This window comes from Haliotis asinina, chromosome 16 (genome assembly GCF_037392515.1).
Source record: "Haliotis asinina isolate JCU_RB_2024 chromosome 16, JCU_Hal_asi_v2, whole genome shotgun sequence".
Lineage (NCBI taxonomy): Eukaryota > Metazoa > Mollusca > Gastropoda > Lepetellida > Haliotidae > Haliotis > Haliotis asinina.
Window position 1 is genome coordinate 1,406,809 of NC_090295.1, and position 23,389 is coordinate 1,430,197.

The window sequence follows — 23,389 nt, forward strand, 5'->3', positions numbered from 1 at the left end:
AATGTACTTATCACATACCAGTTCCATGTTTCCGTACATGCAAGATATTAGTTAATTCCGTCTTCCAGTTGTGATTCTTACTATATATCTAGCTTTAACGCACACCTACATCTCACTTGGTGAAAAAACAAACAAACACGCACGATAAATCACACACATGATACATATGAACATATAGTTTCCCAAAACTCATCTTATAGAGATGATAAGTTCTGTGTTTCGTTTGTAAAAAATATCAGTGCGATAGAGAGTAGAAAGCGTACTTACTTTTTGCTGTATCTTCCAGCGTCGTTGAGTGGGTGCGTTTCGCAGGGAATTCCGATCCGTACTTTGGATTGTTTAGTAATTACCTCCCTTTACTGAAGTGGCGCAAAAATCAAATTCGTGTTTGGCTTTTGAGCTTGTCAACTGGTAGGTATGTTTGCATCACAACATATGCAGCATATATTTGTATTTTTTAATCAGTTAATCTGAGAGAGATATAATACGCTATTGTTGTGAAGTCACAATTGATTGTGGTCGTTGGTAGTCATCAACTACCAGCGACCAAGCAGAAGCGATAAGTCAGAGCGATTATGGACTCCCGAGTCCGAATCATTGCTGAAGCCGTTGATATAAATGGTGTTTGTAGGCAAACGTCATACAACCAGTGGTAAGAGTTCTGCTTGAATTCTGTTTATTAGCATTATTTGGAGGAGTTAGGGTTTAGGGTTAGGTATTTTATGAAAAAAAACCCCATACTGTTGGCCTAATTTTTAATGCTTAAATAAAATACAGGGGTTACGAGCGGAAATCTTTCCTATTTAAAAGACAACTAAAAATGTTCAAGGAAAGTAACATGGGGGAAAATAGGGAGTAGTGCACTTTACCGGGCGCAATTTGAATTGAATGTACTCGCACCAAAGGTAAGCCAACCCAAACCTTTACTCGCTAACCCTAAGGATCTAGAAAGGGGTGCCCAAGGGCTAAGGATCTAGAAGGGGGGTGCCCAAGGGTTAAGGATCTGGAAGGGGGTTGCCCAAGGGCTAAGGATACAGCAGCGCGCTCATTAGTAAGTGCTGAGTAGTCCCCAGGTAGCGCGCCTGGTAAACTGCACTCTAGTCGGAAAATTTAAAAATGCAGTTATGAACCGTATAACATTATTTAAGTTAATTAGTAGAGGAATGTCACATGATCACAAGTTCAATTTCAATAAAGTCGTTCATTTTTTCCCCACCCATCTATGTGGAAAAAGAACCCATTCATCTAGTCACACAATCAATTATTTGAGCATATTTATGAAAAATATATAGATCTACGTTATTTCACGTGTGACATGAAGAATTCTAAAATGTTTATAACTGTTAATTGTGCGGAAACGCATATTGCCATGATGCCCGTCTGCTGCGTTTTATATAAAACCACAACTGGAAGCATCCAACAGGGTGGACATAATGATAAATAGGTCATTAAGTATCACAATTAATTATCAGTTTATTGAATAATAACAATTTACAGATAAATTGCTCTTTGAGTATTTAAAGTTTCAATTAAAGGTCACATGCAATGTGAAACACAACTTTGCAGATTCTGATACCTTCAGATACAAGTCATCAAAAATGCCAATTCAACCTATAAGGTTGAAAAAACACGCTATGAAAAAAAAGCCCCCGATATCGGAATTCAAATGATTCACTAAATTTTCTCCAGCGCGGAGGGAAAAAGTGGTTTCAACAGCTGCACTGCACCCATAACGCATGCGCAGTGAATATGTTCGTGGAGCTTGAAACAGTATGCATGCCGGAGTATTAGGTCATGAGCAGTAGTCTAATCTTGGTTGTGTACACAAACAAGTAAATAATCTACTTGTTGCGTAAAAAAGACTTGTTGATTGTGGTAAGCAGTCTCTGTCACAGAGAAAGCTCAATGTCTGCTTTATTGACACCTATATGTCTGCCTCCTTGTCTGCTAAAGACAATATGCAACACAGTGTCAGCTTCAATCATTGACCACATGCAATTTGAACTTAACACCTATCAGGCTATACGCCATAAACAAAATAAATTTCGTGCATAAAACTAGTGCATCCGAGTCCTGTGTCTGCCACATTATGTAATTGTGGAGGTGTGATACTTATACACATGACATGTTTTTATGGCTGTGGCTTGCAAACAATCTACTTCCATTTTTCTCGGATGACTGAATCTGACGGAAACTGGTGCAAACTCTTGTCAGTTTCAAGTCCTGCTTTGTACTTGGACGAATGACAGTTTCCAGCAGTTTTTCGCAGTAGTTCACCATCTCTACTGAGATGATTTTTGATTGGAACGAACACAAATTCAGAGCAAATGTATTTACAAAACCCAACATCTCTATGTACATTCTTTATGGATAACAACTTCTTCTAGTGTATATGATTTTGTTTGACAACAGTATATGAATCCATACTGAAACGACGCATCATGTACAATAAAGGAATTTGTTATCCATAAAGAATCTTACATTCTTGTGACTCGCCATACTTCTAAAATGCCAATCAAACAGATCATCTCTCTGCGCACACAATAAGCCCTTAGCATATCAGGAAATGAACCAGCCAATCGGAAGCCGTCGTTACACTTGTGTGCACATCCACCCGCTATGACTGGGTTTGGTCTCCCGAGGGCTTCGTTTTGAGGGAAGTAAGCCCAAGCACAAAGTATTGCACTTTTGAATCGCAATTGTACACTTATAATTTTATTCATTTGTTTTTTAACAAGCAGCAGTGTATATTATATGTCATGAATAAGTGGTAATTGTGTTTTAACTATGTTTGATTTTTTGGTTGCATGTGACCTTTAAACATTACTTATCTCTGGGTATTAAGTATGTAAGCGGTGGTTCTGTAAGAGCACTGTGTGCTAATATGCAGCTATTCAGACGCAGATGAGGCAGATTTGCAAATATGCTGTCACCATGGCAGAAATGCAACTGTAATATCTAGCTCAATGTTGACTTATTTACTCAAATTACTGTGTGCGAAATATATGCTGGTCCAGTGGTCTTTGGCTAGTGAAAATTTATCAAGACCACTAAATGATAACTTTGCAGCAGTTGTGGTAGCCAGTGAATTTTGCATGGATCGTAAAGTGAAGTACAGACAGAACCATTAACTATTGTCCACTCACTAGTCCTGTGATCTAGAGGGAAATTTTGAATGGTATCTCTCCCTGATTTGATTAATCATATATACCATTCTCCATGTATACTCAGTAATTTTTACCCGTGAAGGTCCTGGGGTAGAATAGGCCTTCAGCAACCCACGCTTGCCATAAAAGGCGACTCAGCTTGTCGTAAGAGGCGACTAACGGGATCGGGTGGTCAGGCTCGCTGACTTGGTTGACGCGTGTCATCGGTTCCCAATTGCGCAGATCGATGCTCATGTTGTTGATCACTGGATTGTCTGGTCCAGACTCGATTATTTACAGACCGCCGCCATATAGCTGTAATATTATTGCTGAGTGCGGCGTAAAACTAAACTCACTCACTCACTCACTCACTACTCAGTAATTTGGGTGAAAGAACTCTTGATTGTTGTCTTTGAATATTGAAAATTGAAAGTGAGGCCAGCACTTTTAATTGTTGTGTTTTTCATTGCCCCTGCGACCCATCTAATTCTTTTGCTCACCCCCAAGAAGTTTTTTTTCATTCAAACACTGCCGATGTGAACCTAAAACTTACTGCCTCATTATATATAATGTTTATCAGATTCTGCCACAAGTCCAAAGAACATGAGAAATTTTGACTAGAATGCAGTTTATCGGGCGCAACAGGAGCAGTCGTCTCACTATAATGCTTCCACCCTTTATGATCCTTTGGGTTAGGGTTTGGGGTTAGTGTGGGACACCCTTTATTCTCCTTAGGATTAGGGTTTGGGGTTAGGGTTAGGACTTGGGGTTAAGGTCTGATACCCTCTCTAATCTTTAGGGAGCGCCAATTAATATGAAAAAGTGCACCTGATAAAGTGCCATACTCCTGGAATTGTAATAAGAACTACAACACATGACAATAAAGGACATTATTCAGATAAGTTTCTTTTTACTTGTTCTTTTTTCCCGACTGGCCTATCAAGTCAGATCAATAACATGAACATTGATCTAGGCAACTGTGATACAATGATGTGTATCAGCCAAGTCAGTGAGCCTGACCACCAGATACCATTAGTCGCCCCTGACAATAAGCATGGGTTGCTGAAGACCAGTTCTAACCCAGATCTTTATGGGTGACTTGTATGGACCTAACTGACATGTCTATAAATGTTGTTCAGACATCCGACACTAGTACAATGAAGTCCCAAGTGATTATGAAAACTAATGAAGTTGACCAGAGCAGCAATAATCCAACCTCCAGAGAGATTTAGCAACGATTGTGTTTCCAGATGAACTCATATTTTCAATGACATGGCTGTAAAGTTGTCTGAATGTGAAGTTTTATAGTGTTATGTTCCATAGTTCAACTTCTGGGAGACTTTAAAGTACAAAAGTCACTTTATTATAATATTATTATTCTGCTGATGCAAGCTGCATGTTTTAGTTTCTGACATATTGAACATTTGATAGTATGGGTGAATGACAGCCAAGAAGATCCTGGGTAGAATAGGTCTTCAGCAACCCATGCTTGTCACAAAAGGTGACTGGGATTGGGTGATCAGACTCGTTGACTTGATTGACATGTCATCGCTTCCCAATCATTTTGATTGATTATCATGCTGTTGATCACTGGATTGTCTGGTCCAGACTCGATTACCTACAGACCATCATCACACAGCTGGAATATTGCTGACTGCTGTGTAAAACTAAACTCACACTGAGTGAATAAGAAAGACATTAGTCCACCACAGATTAAGCACACAGAGATTATCAGATCCAATGCTCAGGAACTTTGATATCAGTTACTCAAAGAAAGGGAGATTATTTTTCATTTCATTTATCACTTGATGTTTTTGTGTCAACTCTTGAAAACAGGAGTTACCCCCTTTTGTCTAATGTAAATGGCTCCAACAGAAGCAGTTCTGACATGAACCATTCTACTCTAAATCTTATGAAATACTGGCAGTCTTTTTGTTACAATTTCTTGACATATATCTCTCTGTCTGTCTCTAAGTGTATAGATGATCCAGTATTTCTATCTATGATTCTAGACATATATTGTATATATTGATTGGACCTGATGAAAATTAACATTTATTAGAAAAACATCTGCTTTGCTATTGTAGACATGATATGGGGATGTTCAGTATTTGATGACAGGAAATCAAACTTTGCTGTTGGTTTGGGGATGTTTAGTGTTTGACAGGAAATCAAGCTTTGCTACTGTGGACATGGTTTGGGGATGTTTAGTGTTTGATGACAGGAAATCAAGCTTTGCTGTTGGTTTGGGGATGTTTAGTGTTTGACAGGAAATCAAGATTTGCTACTGTGGACATGGTTTGGGGATGTTTAGTGTTTGATGACAGGAAATCAAGCTTTGCTGTTGGTTTGGGGATGTTTAGTGTTTGACAGGAAATCAAGATTTGCTACTGTGGACATGGTTTGGGGATGTTTAGTGTTTGATGACAGGAAATCAAGCTTTGCTGATGTAGACATGGTTTGGGGATGTTCAGTGTTTGATAACAAGAAGTCAACCCTTGTCATGCTAACCTTCCATTTTGAGCATGTGTTTTAACAGTAAAGACATGTTGTTTGTATTCAAGATAGTGCAGGAGTAATTGGTCGAATAATCAATCGATCGTTATAGCTTAGGCCATTGATTATTGATATGCTCTTGAGGCAAACTGATATTTATGAGAAACTGAAAAAATCAAATAAAACTTTAGAAAGAATGTTTTTCATGTTTTTGTTAACTACTTATGCAGTTTTCTAGTTACAGCTGCAATGTAAACTTCATACTTGTGTGTGTCTCTCACTAGGAACTGTCTTTGACCATTGTTTTAATGGATTAATCACTGCCTGTTTCCTTTGAACAATGGTATAATATTTGTTTTAGGGTGTGCGATTACAGTCAATTATTAAATGACTACTGGGCTTTGAATAGCAATTAGCATATTGAGACTGATGACTAGAACTAATTTCGATGCATGTGTAGAGCATGCATTCTACATGTCACATTAGTTATGTTATATTAGTGCTTATAATTCAAATTGTGACATTTGTTTGTGTCACCAGGATTTACAATATAAAATATTTGCACGTGTCGTTATCTTCAGTGTACAGGGCCTCGTGATTTGGTGTCTGGTAAAACCCACTTGATGTTGAAAGTCAGATATATGAACAAACTTGTTTAAATAAAGAAGCCCCAGGCAGACCACTGACCAGAGAACCAGAATATGGGATATCTAGATTTTGTTCACTTAGGGTTGCAGGGAAGGTAAGGCTGAAAGGAACAAAATATGTTTCAGGGACTGTGACGCACACTACTTGTAGACATGGCTAGACATGTGTCTAGATATGGCTTTTGTCTGGCTGAAATGTGTGTATAAGACTAAGAGTTTTTATTTCTTTAACCTGGTGTCTTTTTCTAAGTCACTGTTATGATGAAATTGATGTTCTATATTCATATTTTCCTAATATATGAAACTTAGTATATGACTTTTAGTGGTAATAATTAACAATGAATTTCTATGCGAATCTTTACTTCATGATTAGAGATTCAAATGTAAGTAGCCAGTTGTGAAAATTTCAGTTGTGGGGTTGGCCAAACAAATCATTATCATTTGTAAACAAAGACATCTTAGTCCATTGTCTTTTGTAAACAAAGACATCTTAGTCCATTGTCTTTTGTAAACAAAGCCATCTTAGTCCATTGTCTTAGTAAACAAAGACATCTCAGTCCATTGCCTTTGGTAAACAAAGACATCTTAGGCCATTGTCTTTGTAAACAAAGACATCTTGGTCCATTGTCTTCTGTAAACAAAGACATCTTTGACCATTGTCTTTTGTAAACAGATGCTCAAGTATCCAATTGTCTTGTAAACAGGCTAAAGTAGTCAGTCTTTTGTAAACATTGGCTCAAGTGATCAGTTTGTAAACATTGGTTAAAATAGTCAACCATGTTGTGTAAACAGAAGCTGTGAGTGTGAAGATCAGGGTTAGAACTGATCTTCAGTAACCCATGCTTGTCCTAAGAGGTGACTAAAGGAATCAGCTGGTCAGATTGGTTGTCCAGGCAGATGCCCAAGCTGTGAACTATCTTTTAAACAGTGGCCTGAATAGACAATCATATTTTGTAACAGATGCTTGACTACTTAATCGTCTCTTTTGAAAAAGAGGGCCAAGTTGTCAGTTGTCTTTTGCAGACAGAAATCTGAGACCAAAAGGAATGGAGTCACCTTTTTTGTTCAGATTTACATATTTTGTGCCTTTAACACCTACAGCTTTGTAATCACAAATGCAGCTCTGTCTTTCATTGTCTGATTCAAAACTGAGTTCATTGTCTTGGTGAAGTTTTTTTTTACCTCAGACCTGTTCCAACATAAACATTACCCACCAACAAGCTGGTGGTCTAGCAGCTGTGCCAGTATTGGGTCTCATGAATAATTTGAAATTGTATAATCTGTGGAAGGTCACTGATGGCTAACATTAATATTTTGGAGATTAAACGTGTTATAAAAGTAAACCCTGTAGGGCAGGTAATCATCGAAAAGCTGTGCTCCCCCTGATGCCTGTTATGCCGTAGTTTATTTTATTTTTAAGCTTAACAGTGGCAGAAAACTTTAATTCATATGACCAGGAAGTTGTATGTCTCTCCATGGGACATTGCTGTAGATCACTAAAACAATATTAAACCCATCACACTGATCCTCATGAAGAACTGGATATGATTTCTCTAGCATATATATCTGTTAATATCACACTGCTTTGTGTTGTAGGGATTATTAATGATTTTATATTGTGTAACTCTCTTTGTCTTTTCAACATCTGTCGTGTGGTTGAAAAAAATACAGACATTGATTTTTGTGTGCACCAGCCTGTTTCCTTGAAATATGTAAAGTTATGCACAAGTAACAATGCCGACGTATTCATGGTATTAGGTTGGCTTATTGCTAATGAGTAATCAATATTAGCAGTTAGGCTGGTGCTAGATCACATGATCATCTGTGATGACGGGTGTGACAGTAGACTACAGGTTAACTGAAATGCAAATTTTGTTCAAAGATAGTGCCTTGTTTATTATCAGTTTAGGACATTTGACACACTGTGAACATTGTTCCAAAAACACTCATGATGAGGGCGACGTGATGCCATTCTTGTTTCCAAATTTGTCAAATGAGCCCAGAGTTGTTATCTGAGAGGCGGACTTGTCACAGGGCTTGTTAACTGTCTCAAAGCCAAGTGATGGGTTCTGCTGATCAGCTTTACAGACATGGTTGATGCATGTCGTCATGTTTCAGATTGTGGATAGATGTTGATGTCAATCACTGGACTATTTGGTCCAGACTAGTTTAATTGCAGACTGCTGTCAATGAGCTTGATAATTGCTGTGAGATGTTGAACACTATGCATGTAAACACTCTTTCTAACACATGACAGCAGTGAAAGACTCCTAGGCCAAGTTTTTTGTCAAATATGGCACCTTTACCAACCTATGTTGAAAAGGAAGGTGTATATTGTCAGGAATGAGTTTGCACTAGCACTGATGTTGTGTGCGTTAAACTGAGGGTAACATATATCCAACTAGATGGAGAGGTCAATGCTGGCCCAGTCTACTTGTAATATAGAGTCATGTCCCTTGGTTACCTCAGGATTGAGCACCATATTGGTAGGCCTGTGTGTTGGTTGGAAAGCTGTATTACATCATCTTGGGATACATATTGTAACTTTTAATACAGGTGTCTGTATTGGAACATGTATAGCGATATATTTACTGTTTACGTGTTTGACTTTTATTGTGTTAGGTCCCAATATTTAACAAATTCGACACTACTTATGTATTACTACTTGCCAGATAGTGATGATATTTAGAGATCAACTGGTATTACTTTCTGAAGCTGGTGTTCGCCACCTTAGATTACTGTTTTGTGTGCTAAGAAAGACAAGACAGCTCTGGAATTCTTTTTTGGCTTTTGTTTTGTTTGCTTAGTAAGCTAGCCATTTTGTTGTTCACTACTGTCGTTACAAAGTCATATGACTGTTCTACCTTTTTGTGATATAGACTTGATGTGGTGGTTTGAGTGTCTCCTTGAGAGCAGAAGGTCCCAGGTTCCTTCTCCCTCCGCGTCACACCCGTGAAGGTCCTGGGGTAGAATAGGCCTTCAGCAACCCATGTTTGCCATAAGAGGCGACTCAGCTTGTCGTAAGAGGCGACTAACGGGATCGGGTGGTCAGGTTCGCTGACTTGGTTGACACATTTCATCGGTTTCCAATTGCGCAGATCGATGCTTATGTTGTTGATCACTGGATTGTCTGGTCCAGACTCGATTATTTACAGACCGTCGCCATATAGCTGTAATATTGCTGAGTGCGGTGTAAAACTAAACTCACTCACTCACTCCGCGTCATACCAAAAGACATTAAAATATGGTATTTGTTGGTACCTGCCTTGCACTTAGCATTACTGGGTACAATGACTGGTTGGCTCAGAGTCAGTGTAATGTGTCTGGGTATAGCATTCATGCTAAGTGCAGGATGGAATCTCATTCTCAGTGAACTGGGATAATAAAACCAGCTCAGGTCTGGGCTATTACAAGCAGCCATTCATACACAAGCACGCATGTCATATGAGTGAAATATACTTAAGTGTGACATTAATCCCCATTTTACCTCGCCTTTTGTCCAAGGAGGCTTTTGGTCTTATATATAAATACTTTAGATTTCTTCGTCATCAGTCACCAACATGTGGCTTCATTCATAGTGATCGTGGACTTGGCTTTCAGTTATAATATATTCCATAGCAGTATGTTGTTATTGATAGTAATGGAATGATTCATCAAGAAATAGGGTTTGACCAAGTCACATTTTCTCCGACACCAGGCATTTTTGATCTGAGAGTCTGTCCCATGTTTTAGTACATACAAATCTCATTGGAATGGGAAAGCATTTGAATTTCTGAGGGAGATGGAGTAGCTTTGTGGTCAAAGTGTACCCTCATTCAGCTGAAGATCCGGGTTCGATTCCTCACTCGGGTAGATTGTGTGAAGCTCATATTGCTAAACGTGGAGTAAAACTAAACTCATTCACTTTCAACTTGTTCAACTTGTGAGTCACGAACTAGGATCTCCAAGCAAGATAAGAGACAACTTCTGGTTATGTGTCCACAGGTCTGGATGTGGCAGTTTGGACTGCAGATGATCTAAACTATGACTAGAAAGACCAGAACGTGTATTTGCTACCTTCTCCATGTTTTACTACACCAGGTTCTGGCCAAGATCAACATGATGATCTCAACATGACTGAGTTTGGTGTGACGTTAGTTGCAAGCGTCTCCTTCAACTTAGAAGACATCCTTGTGTTTCCTCACTGCCGACAGCTTCATCCTGCACCAGACTCAATCTTCACATGTGGACCATTATGTTGATCACTGGATTGTCTGGTCCAGAACTGATTATTTACAGATCTTGTCCAAATAGCTAGAATGTTGCTTAGTTAACGACAAACATTTTGGTGGTGCATCCAAGGTTCTGCTGAATTCCATCTGTGTGGTTCATGCATCCAGAGTGCTGGCCCCAACTTCCCGAAACAAACTTAAGTCTCAGTTTTGACTTAAAGGACCACTAAACTCAATTTTTTGGTACTCTTTTTATCACTGCATATGAAAGATTTTTGGTTAGTCATAAACGAAACACCATTTCTTTTTTAAAAAAAACCCTTGTGGTTAATTAATACCAAGCGCTTAAAAGTTGCTAAAAAGCTGTCTGCTTCTCTCTCGCGCGCAAACGAAACCGCAGACAGGTTACGTAACTCTGTTGCCAGAGCCCTACAGTGACGTCATAGAAGGAACGGTTTCCAGTTAAATGTATAGAAGATGTGTAGGAAGCTCGTCATTTTGCTGATTTCTCGACGTCATAAAGACATGCCAAATTGTTGTGTTGCCGTCAGTTGTTCCTTGGGATCGGGTGATGGTGTCACTATGCACAGATTTCCACCAGACTCTGTAGTTTGTGCTTACATTGGTTGTTAGTGTGTGCGAAGTGAGCTTTGTGGAAGCCTGTGGTGTATACTAAATCGGATGGTTCGCCCCCTACCACGCTGCCAGGATAGAAAATGGAGTTCAAGTTTCATCGAGTTTATAAAATTAAGACTGCTTACTACATATTGCTGACCAAAAGGATTTTGCATGGATGTAAGGCTTTCTTCCTTGGAAACGAGGTTGTGGTCAAAGTGACAATATTATCGTAAGTAATCTTATATTGACCCCTTATATTGACCGATTCCAAGAGTGAAATTGTTATATTATAAGCAATGTCATGTAAAATCCTAATGTCCATCAATAAAATACATATTTTACTACCAGTAGAAAGTAATTTTGATTTTGTAAGTTGGTGAAAACAAACTTAAATAGCATTCATTAGCAGACAGGGCATCGCCATTTTTGAAAATCCTGAAGTCACGTTACCACTAATTATACCTGTTATAAATTCATTAACTGAGCATCAAGTGAATGATAACAAATAACGTGTAGGGTTATACCACCTAACACAGATTACAACCTAGCGACACGAAGTTAATTTGACAGAGTCGTCTATGAAAACAAGGGTTGTAACTTGAAAACTAGGCAAAGCAGGAGACAAAACTAAATGATAGTAGATTGTGAGAACATATAGCTTTCAGTTTTCACAACAGCTTTCGCGGTTTCAGGTTTGTACAAACCTGTAAACGAAATAGTTTACCCCCTGAAACGTAGATGAATACTGCACAGACCCTCATTTCTATACCCACTATTACGTTACAGAGACGCGCGCTCTGATTGGTTGAAATTTCGTTTCCGGCTGAGAATTGTGCACCAAAAGGTCAATTTAAGTTAATTAAAGATCGAAATGAGTAGTTTTAATGACTGGGTTTCATTTATAATGATGTCAGCAAGTGATTTTGCATTTGTACCCTATTAGATTATATGTGACCTTTAAGTTACAGATTTTACTCAAATTTGAGAAAATGCAGGAAAATGCATCTCATGGAATGAACTGGATGATATAAACTCAAAGATGGAAGACAATTTGAGTTTTGTGGATAGATTACCTAAGTTGTGTGGATCTTTTATCCTATAGAAGCGGTTGAGTTAAAAATTCAGCACTCTCAAATTGTCAAACTGTTTGTTTTGAGAAACGGAGGCCTGGATGTTGCTTAACTCCTGCATGTAAGCCATATGGTGGAGGCAGAAGCAGACGTGACCTCTGGATCACATTCCTAGGTCAATGAAAGGTGTTACATGTGTGGGGCATGAACGTTCACAGTTCACCATTAGTCTGTCTCCAGTCTTACAAGCACATTATTTTCCCCACAGAATAATCCCTCCGGCAATGCTAGAGCTCTAAATGAAGCAAGTCTAGATTTCATTAGACTGAAGTTCAGAATCTCCCATCTCACTGGCAGTGTTTCCCCTGACACAGAAAACCTGCGTATCTGACTTCCAAAAACATGTCCATGACTCCCACTCATGACACCAGAGGGTTATGATGACTCCTATCTTTATATGCCAGGGGAAAACACTGATTATGGTTGACTCCCCAAACCTTGTCCATGACTCCCACTCATGACACCAGAGGGTTATGATGACTCCTATCTTTATATGCCAGGGGAAAACACTGATTATGGTTGACTCCCCAAACCTTGTCCATGACTCCCACTCATGACACCAGAGGGTTATGATGACTCCTATCTTTATATGCCAGGGGAAAACACTGATTATGGTTGACTCCCCAAACCTTGTCCATGACTCCCACTCATGACACCAGAGGGTTATGATGACTCCTATCTTTATATGCCAGGGGAAAACACTGATTATGGTTGACTCCCCAAACCTTGTCCATGACTCCCACTCATGACACCAGAGGGTTATGATGACTCCTATCTTTATATGCCAGGGGAAAACACAGATTATGGTTGACTCCCCAAACCTTGTCCATGACTCCCACTCATGACACCAGAGGGTTATGATGACTCCTATCTTTATATGCCAGGGGAAAACACTGATTATGGTTGACTCCCCAAACCTTGTCCATGACTCCCACTCATGACACCAGAGGGTTATGATGACTCCTATCTTTATATGCCAGGGGAAAACACTGATTATGGTTGACTCCCCAAACCTTGTCCATGACTCCCACTCATGACACCAGAGGGTTATGATGACTCCTATCTTTATATGCCAGGGGAAAACACTGATTATGGTTGACTCCCCAAACCTTGTCCATGACTCCCACTCATGACACCAGAGGGTTATGATGACTCCTATCTTTATATGCCAGGGGAAAACACAGATTATGGTTGACTCCCCAAACCTTGTCCATGACTCCCACTCATGACACCAGACGGTTATGATGACTCCTATCTTTATATGCCAGGGGAAAACACTGATTATGGTTGACTCCCCAAACCTTGTCCATGACTCCCACTCATGACACCAGACGGTTATGATGACTCCTAACTCCTCTTGTCCATGGGAAACACTGCACTAGGGCTCCTTTTCAGTTTAAATAGGATTCTTTGTTACTATGAAAATGATATATATTTAGAGACAGCCTATTCATCGTGATATACATGTTACATTTGGGTTACTGTACACTTTCTCAGTAAATTTACATGTGACTACTTTCTCAAAGGTATTGTGAATACTGCTAGCTGTGACATTCAGCAAAACATTACTTCACCATTTTCACCACAGTAATGAGTTACAGATTAATGTTATATTTCCCTGACAACTAGTGCTATTATTGTTACTAACATGATTAATATGTGTGTGGATCCATGCTGAACAATTAGATAAGACGTTCTCAGATCTGCTTTCACAGCAAGCTGTTAACTTATCTGTAATGTTATACAGATAGATGATTACAAAGAGATGTATTTGATGTAAATAATTTAATGAAACCATTCATATTTGAGACTCAGTAACTTCAATATTCATCAGCCACTAAGAATGGTAAATGTACATATTTCAACTATCCTTTTCCTGAAAGCAGTTTTTTTATCAACACGAAAACTGGAATACCTTTCCAACTATTACTGCACTGTTTTTCAATGTGTGGTTTGTAATGCAGTATGCATGAGATATGCATAGAATTTTACCTCATGTACATACTGTTGGTAATGGTATTGATAAACCCATCACTTGAATACGATAGCCTTAGTTCTGACTTACATCAGTGTACAGTGTACTTGATAGTCATTCTGAAAGTAGAACATTTATATTGGAGTTGAAATATTATGACATCATGAGACCTTTCTTTCCACACTTAACTTTTAGTTTGTTTACCCCGGTTGGCTTATGACAATTGGTGCCAACTGTTTTGGATTGGTCCCCCAGTCTCATAGAAGATACCAAGAAAGAAGTTCTTTCTGTCAGGAATGTATAGATAAATACAAATGATGCATTTAGATGAAACTGAGCAGCAGGGCAGATTAACCATGTGTATTTTCTTTAAAAAAACCTCAATAATAATAACATAATAATTATAACTGTAACATATGTATGACATCATTATCTGTAAGTGACATTCACTGGATGACATTTTCATCGAAACAGGTGTGCAAAATAATAATTGATTTAATTGATTCAGGGATCATTTGGGCATGAATGTAACGTAACCAGTGTTAAAAAAATTGCAGCCCTGGGGGCCAAGTGCTGGTTGTTATTGCATTGGGCTGACAGTTTAAAAAATATCTGCAGGCCCTTGTAGCCTTCAGAAAATTATCTGTCATTTTTACAACTGGTATCCTTCCTTTTTTTTTTTTTTTTTTGTTTTTATTTATTTTTTTTGTGGCTTTATTAATGTTGGGAAATCATCCATGATCCATGATGTAATGACAACTTAGTTTCACTTCCTGGTACTTGCGCACTTTGTGCCAGTCTTTCTTCTATAAAAAACATCTCTCTGCTCCATAGGTTTCGTTAATTGATTTTGTAGAAACAGTGTGAAACTGTATAGTGTGGTCTATTTCATTGGTATTGGTTTCACAGTAACAAAATGGACCTGCAGATTCCATTCAGGGCTTGTACTAAAGTCTGCAGGCAACAGCAGGCCCTGATGGCCATCTTGCAAATTAAAGTATTGCAAACACTGCATACGTGTAATCATATATACTCGCCCTTAGACTACAACAACTTGTCCCTGAAATGAACATATTTTACAGAAAGAAAAAATAACATAGAATGAAAACGAGACTTGGGAATTATTCATTTTCAGTAACTGTGGAAGTATAGACAGTGTTCGTGCTAATGCAGAAACTAATAATAAATAACATAAAAATAATAAATAACAGGCAAACATTCTTTTGCTTGCTTGTTTTGGATGCATAGATTCTGATGTGCTTGATTATATAAAAATACCTTAAAATAGCAACAGATGAAAGAAAAGAAATTTTGAAACAAACATTTCACTTGCAAACGATTTGGACTACATATTTCATATAATTTCATTTCTGCATGCACTCTTACAAAACCAACCACGAACACTGATAGACTTGCCTCATATTCAAGACTTGCATGGGCGTCCTTGGATTATTATAGGATGTTTATATAGCACCGATATCCTGCGACTGGCACAGGCTCAATGCACTGGTATTTTGTGAAAAATGAAACATACAGCTTTATGGATTAAACTTCTTGTTTATTATGTTGAACGACGTTTCGATGTAGATTCTTACGTCGTTATCAAGCCAAATGTACTCCTTGGGGAGTATACAACTCTTGCTGCCACTAGTCACATTAAGTTATTGTGACTTTCTTACCCTTACAAGCTATGTGAACTGCAGCAGCATATAGTCACAGTACAGAAAATTACTGCATGTTGCTGTACCTGCAACTAGGTGTTCATGTTCATGTGGCCACCATCTGGTCATCTACCAATGCATTTGTGGGTTCTTTCAAGAGCACTGTATTGTGTCCTGTACACTAGGTGTTGTGTCAACACTGAAAGAGTCTGCACACAAAGTCGACTCCAAGGTTTTACACCTGGTCACAGGTGTACTTGATCCCAGCACCTCCAAGTAGCCTGGCGCTCTAGCCAGCTCGCCCACCATACCCCATGGATATATTTCTGTATGGTCTGTCTGACAGACTAAATTGCCTGTTAAGAAGGTTTATGAATAGCTCTGTATCAAGATAGGTCAAAAGAAATTAGACCACAAGGATGCAATATTCATATTCAACCTGTATGGGGAGTTATGTCTCATCTTTGTAGCTCTCATGATGATATTTTTCTTTAACTCTCCTGGTTTCAGATTGATACAGAATGTCGGATGTTTCTCTCCTCAAGGAGGAGTTGTCCCAGAAAGATGACAACTTGATGAAAGCTGTGGAGATTGGGAAGGCTCTCTTGGAAGAAAACTCCCAGCTGAAGGAGAAGATTGAAGATGTGGCCAAGAGCTATGCTCAAAAAGTGGAGGTATTGTGAGCCTGAGGTGGATGTTTCAGGGCTGTCAGTGTTTCCAGTCAATTTGTACTCACCTGTGTGTTGATAGTATGTATGTTACTCAATGTTTTCACTTCTTGAGTCAATCGGCTGGGTAGACCTGTTTCCATGGAGACATGGTCACTCAGGTCTTTGAATGTCATTTAGAAGTGTAAATACATAAGAATGAAGATTTTATGGATATCAACTTCTTTATGAGAGAACACAACGTTTCGGAGTTAATGCTTACTCCTTCATCAGGTGATTGAGAAAGGGATACAGAGGTGTATTTATATGTACAGGTAAAACAATAACAAAGTAACAAGTGGAATGAGTTAACGAAAGCTAGTATAAACAAGCACTGATAGGAAGCCGATAGTTAAGATAACAATGATGGAAGCCAACGGTAATGCATTACAGTTGATTGGATATGTTTACATAACATGATTGGGGATAAGGATGGAAGCCAATGGTGATACATTACGCATGATAGGATGATGTACATAACACACGATAGGGGGTGAGCATGTATACATGAGGGTTGGTGATGTACAAACACAAGTATGTACTCGGGTAGATAGGCTATACATAGGACCCAGCTGTGAACACCCTAACCCGAGAGGATGCATCTACCAGATCCCTTGCAACTGTGGCGACCTATACATTGGAGAAACGCTGAGACCAATCAACACCAGAATGAAGGAACATCAGACCTCAGTCAGGAAACTCGACCAGAAATCGGCCATCTCTGAACATATTCTCAAGAACCCTGAACACTCAATTCGATGGGAGGACACTAGGATACTATCTACCAACAACAACAACTGGCGCCAAAGGAAACTGCAAGAGGCCATCGAGATCCGGAGACAGAAACCAGCCATCAACCGCGACCAAGGAGTGTACCTACCAAGTGCCTGGGACTTATTGATAAATTAATCTCATCTACCTGTGTACATTCTATCTATGTAATTCATGTATAGCCTATCTACCCGAGTACATACTTGTGTTTGTACATCACCAACCCTCATGTATACATGCTCATCCCCTATCGTGTGTTATGTACATCATCCTATCATGCGTAATGTATCACCATTGGCTTCCATCCTTATCCCCAATCATGTTATGTAAACATATCCAATCAACTGTAATGCATTACCGTTGGCTTCCATCATTGTTATCTTAACTATTGGCTTCCTATCAGTGCTTGTTTATACTAGCTTTCGTTAACTCATTCCACTTGTTACTTTGTTATTGTTTTACCTGTACATATAAATACACCTCTGTATCCCTTTCTCAATCACCTGATGAAGGAGTAAGCATTAACTCCGAAACGTTGTGTTCTCTCATAAAGAAGTTGATATCCATAAAATCCTCATTCTTATGGTCACTCAGGATGTGAAAGGGCTTCTGATAAATGTGTTAAGCCTTTGGGAGTCCCATGTAGAACAAACTTACAACAGATTCTTGTGATAAGCTTACAGATTGGCTGCCTGTTTCTTAGTGGAGTTCCAATGATCGAAATGTGATCGTAAGAATAAAACACATTTTCGATAAATCAAAATTTTTGTTGTTTTAGTATAACAAACTTGAATGAAGTGGAAACAGTAGAAGACTATGTGCATTGTGTATTCAAAGTTTCATATTCCTCACCATGGTTTATATATTGCTGTAACCTGGCTATGAATATTGTGAATGTAATAAGATAAACAGATAAATATCTTAGTTTTAAACACTTCTGTTGTTTAGTTACAATTCTCATGTCTTTCTTGCATGACAGTGTTAGTTATGAAAAACAGTAGTTCGAAAAAAAAAAGAAGAAAATCCCGTAAAATTGGTGATTCTGTTAAAAATGTATGTTTCAATCATAATCAATAATCATCCACCACAAGTATACCAATAACTGATACAGGTACAGAGTATGAGTAGGTACAATTATAGCCAGAGCTCTGTACATAAACACATGCCCTTGTGTCTTTTCCATTTGTGTTGGCAGTGTGTTGACCTTGTGCATTAGCAGTGTGTTGGATGTGTGTGTTTGCAGTGTGCATTGACCTTGTGTGTTGGCTGTGTGTGTTTGCAGTGTGAATTGACCTTGTATGTTGGATGTGTGTTTGCAGTGTAAATTGACCTTGTGTTTTGGATGTGTGTGTTTGCAGTGTGTATTGACATTGTGTGTTGACTGAGTATAGTGACCTTGTGTGTTGACCTGTGTTGGCAGGGCATATGTGTTGACCGTGTGTTTTTGCTGCGTATTGGCAGTGTGTGCAGGCCGTGTGTGTTGACCCGTGTTGGCTATGTATGTTGGCAGTGTGTATTGACCTTGTGCATTGGCAGTGTATTTACCTTGTATTTTGGTCATGTGTTTTGACCTTGTGTATTGACTTGTGTTGGCAGTGTGTATTGACCTTGTGTGTTGGCCGTGTGGGCAGTGTGTAGTGACCTTGTATCTGTGTTGACCTTGTGTAGGGCAGTGCATTTACTTTGTATGTTGGCCGTGTGTGTTGACCTGTGTTGGCAGTGTGTATTGTCCTTGTGTGTTGGCCGTGTGGGCAGCGTGTAGTGACCTTGTATCTGTGTTGACCTTGTGTAGGGCAGTGCATTTACTTTGTATGTTGGCCGTGTGTGTTGACCTGTGTTGGCAGTGTGTATTGTCCTTGTGTGTTGGCCGTGTGGGCAGCGTGTAGTGACCTTGTATCTGTGTTGACCTTGTGTAGGGCAGTGCATTTACTTTGTATGTTGGCCGTGTGTGTTGACCTGTGTTGGCAGTGTGTATTGTCCTTGTGTGTTGGCCGTGTGGGCAGCGTGTAGTGACCTTGTATCTGTGTTGACCTTGTGTAGGGCAGTGCATTTACTTTGTATGTTGGCCGTGTGTGTTGACCTGTGTTGGCAGTGTGTATTGTCCTTGTGTGTTGGCCGTGTGGGCAGTGTGTAGTGACCTTGTATCTGTGTTGACCTTGTGTAGGGCAGTGCATTTACTTTGTATGTTGGCCGTGTGTGTTGACCTGTGTTGGCAGTGTGTATTGTCCTTGTGTGTTGGCCGTGTGGGCAGCGTGTAGTGACCTTGTATCTGTGTTGACCTTGTGTAGGGCAGTGCATTTACTTTGTATGTTGGCCGTGTGTGTTGACCTGTGTTGGCAGTGTGTATTGACCTTGTGTGTTGGCCGTGTGGGCAGCGTGTAGTGACCTTGTATCTGTGTTGACCTTGTGTAGGGCAGTGCATTTACTTTGTATGTTGGCCGTGTGTGTTGACCTGTGTTGGCAGTGTGTATTGACCTTGTGTGTTGGCCGTGTGGGCAGTGTGTAGTGACCTTGTATCTGTGTTGACCTTGTGTAGGGCAGTGCATTTACTTTGTATGTTGGCCGTGTGTGTTGACCTGTGTTGGCAGTGTGTATTGACCTTGTGTGTTGGCCGTGTGGGCAGCGTGTAGTGACCTTGTATCTGTGTTGACCTTGTGTAGGGCAGTGCATTTACTTTGTATGTTGGCCGTGTGTGTTGACCTGTGTTGGCAGTGTGTATTGACCTTGTGTGTTGGCCGTGTGGGCAGCGTGTAGTGACCTTGTATCTGTGTTGACCTTGTGTAGGGCAGTGCATTTACTTTGTATGTTGGCCGTGTGTGTTGACCTGTGTTGGCAGTGTGTATTGTCCTTGTGTGTTGGCCGTGTGGGCAGCGTGTAGTGACCTTGTATCTGTGTTGACCTTGTGTAGGGCAGTGCATTTACTTTGTATGTTGGCCGTGTGTGTTGACCTGTGTTGGCAGTGTGTATTGTCCTTGTGTGTTGGCCGTGTGGGCAGCGTGTAGTGACCTTGTATCTGTGTTGACCTTGTGTAGGGCAGTGCATTTACTTTGTATGTTGGCCGTGTGTGTTGACCTGTGTTGGCAGTGTGTATTGTCCTTGTGCATTAGCAGTGTATTGACCTTGTATGTTGGCTGTATGAGTTGACCTTATGTGTTGACCTGTGGTAACTGTGTGTTTTGACCATAAGTATGTTGACCTTGTGTGTTGGCAGTGTGTGCACAGCGTGTGTGTTGGCCGTGTGTGCTGGTGATGTGTGCAGACTGTGTGTGCTGACCTGTGTTGGCTGTGTGTGTGACCTTGTGTGTTGACAGTGCCTGTTGACCCTGTCTGTTTGCCATCTGTTGACCTTGTATGTTCAGGTGAAGGAGCAGGAGCTGTACAGTCTTCAGCTGAAGTATGACCAGAAAGCCAGCGTGGAGAAGTGGTATAATGATGAAATTGCGACACTCAAGCAGGAGATGGCAGCCCAAAGGGAGAGAATCAGCGAGGAAATTGAATCCAGACACAACCAAGAAGCTGGCCAGTTGAAAAAACAGGTTTCTGGTCATACAGTGCATGTGTACTTGCCAATAATGTTCTGTTGTTACAGATAAACTTGATTTATTTCATTTGTATTTATTTGTTTATGCAGGTTATTTCCAAATAAAGAGAGAAGGGAGTTTATCTGTTTGTTACCATTTTCACAGATAAGTCATCTCCAGGCAGACCTAGATTTGTCCCAGAATGCGGAGCGCCAGTTGAAAGAGCATGTGAAGAAACTGGAGGAACTTGTGCAGGAGCAGATGGATGAGACGAACAACATCTCCCGTTCCTTCTATAGTGAGGAGCTGGGACAGGCACAGCAGGAGATTGTGACACTGCAGAACGACAAGGTAGGGCACTTTGATGTTGTTATCAAACTTGCTGACCTATCAGGTTCCAACAGTTGGCAAAAAAATTCTTCATTTCATAAGGCTGTACTATCTGCTTATCTAGACTTGCCTCTTCACTGAATTACTATACATCCATTGTCTCAGCAGTCAGTACAGCCTTGGAGCAAGGCTAGGATAAGCACTATACACTGTAGCATGACAAGGTAGGGATCCAGGGGCCCCCTTCCTGAAAGTGATGGTGGTGCTACGACAGTCGTAAGTCTACAAGCACCACTTGATAGTCAGATTAGCATGACAAGATAGGGAGGTAGGACAAGCAGCACTTGTGGATAGTCAGATTAGCATGACAAGATAGGGAGGTAGGACAAGCACCACTTGAGGATAGTCAGACTAGCTTGACAAGGTAGGGAGGTAGGACAAGCAGCACTTGTGGATAGTCAGATTAGCATGACAAGATAGGGAGGTAGGACAAGCATCACTTGAGGATAGTTAGACTAGCATGACAAGGTAGGGAGATAGGACAAGCACCACTTGACATGTCACTCCACGGGGCTCTGGTCCGACGTAGAAGTAGGGTGGCACATCAACAATCTCGAGCTGGAGGCAGTGATTCTAGCTGTAGACCACTGGGTGTCGCTACTACACCACTCCAACCTGTTGATTGTTTCAGACAACGCGACTGTCGTATGGCTGAATTTGAGACGGGGACAACCAGGTCCAAGTCCCTGCTGGATCAGATGTTCCGCTTAGCCAGCGTTCTAGATGCAAACGGCATCGAGGCCAGAGCTCGTCATGTCCCAGGTTGCAGGAGCGTTCTAGCTGATGTGCTCTCCCAACCAGGGAAGCTGTCCCGACTGGGTGGATGCTTCACCCGGAGATATTTCGGCTCATATGTAATGATCACGGGCGCCCACTGATTGCCACGAGGTTCAACGCTCAGCTTCCATTGTATGTGTCTCAGATACCAGACCGGGCAGCTTCGGCGGTCGACGCTCTGTTGATGTCATGGGAGGGACTGGACGTGTATATCTTCCATCCGCCAGTGCTAGTACCAGCGGTAGTGGCGAAACTCAAGGTGAAGGTGAGGATCCATCTGCTTTTGGTTGTGCCCTGGTGGCCAGTCGTGGTTCCCAGAGCTGTGCCGCCTCGCAGGAAAAGATCCGTTCTGGCTTCTAGAGAGGGACTAGTTGCTGCGTCATCCCCACAGTCGGATACTGCACCCGGGTCCATCTATGCACCTGGACCATCTCCAAAGGACTTTGACGGCCAAGGGGTACTCATCTCAAGTGGAGAAGATCATTGCCTGGGCGCACAGAGTTTCCACTCAGTCACTCTATGATGACAAGTAGGCTACATTTGAGAAGTTCTCTGCCCAGAAGTCGCAGGAACCATTGTTAGCGTCACCCTAGTTTGTGGCTGAGTTTTTGCGTTATTTACGGTGCTCGAGGAAACTCAAGGGCAGTACCATTGGGACTTACCTGTCAGCATTATACTCTGTGTTAGCTATCAGAGGAGATAGGAAGGTCTCGAAGATCCCGGAACTGGCATTCAAGCTGGAGAACCAAAATGTTAAGTTCTGGCCACCTGTGTGGGACCTGAACGTCGTGCTACAGCACTTAAGAGGTCGCCCCTACGAGACGCTGGACAGGGCATTGTTTGAGAACTTAACAAGGAAGACAGTGTTTCTGTTGGTGCTAGCTGCAGAAACGCACTGGCGCTAGCTACAGCAACGCGCTGGATGTGACTAGGGTCCGGTTTGAACAGACCAGATATGGTGCTCCACACTTGGGCCTTCTCTGGGATTTCCTGGCAAAGAACCAGCTGCCACGTCAACCAGACAGGTTATTCACCATCCCCCCTCTTACTGCCATCATCGGACCAGAGGATAAGAAAGAGCAGTTACTCTGTCTGGTTTGGGCCCTCAGATTATATATCAGGACGTCCTCTTCTCGTTGGGGAAATAGAAAGAGGTTGTTCCTGGCCTTTTCCATGACTGCTAGAGGGGAAGTCACCAGGAGCCTTATGGTTGAGGCAGACCATAATGGCAGCTTACAACGCACAGTATTGTCCACACCCGTCGTCCCGCATGAGATTCGAGCGCTAGCATCAACAATGACCCCTTACAGAAATTGTACAGTTCCCGACATCATGGCTG

General features: G+C 40.8%; 1 protein-coding gene across 1 annotated transcript in view; it reads left to right on the forward strand.

Moving 5' to 3' along the window:
* The first annotated feature begins 343 nt into the window (after positions 1-343).
* LOC137268162 (protein Spindly-A-like) overlaps positions 344-23,389 on the forward strand; it is a 47,079-nt gene continuing 24,033 nt past the window's right edge. The window contains exons 1-4 of the mRNA XM_067802691.1: positions 344-411; positions 16,395-16,558; positions 20,722-20,898; positions 21,049-21,234. Coding sequence (XP_067658792.1) covers positions 16,406-16,558; positions 20,722-20,898; positions 21,049-21,234 — 516 coding nt within the window. The 5' untranslated portion in view covers positions 344-411; positions 16,395-16,405. The remainder of the gene's footprint in view (positions 412-16,394; positions 16,559-20,721; positions 20,899-21,048; positions 21,235-23,389) is intronic.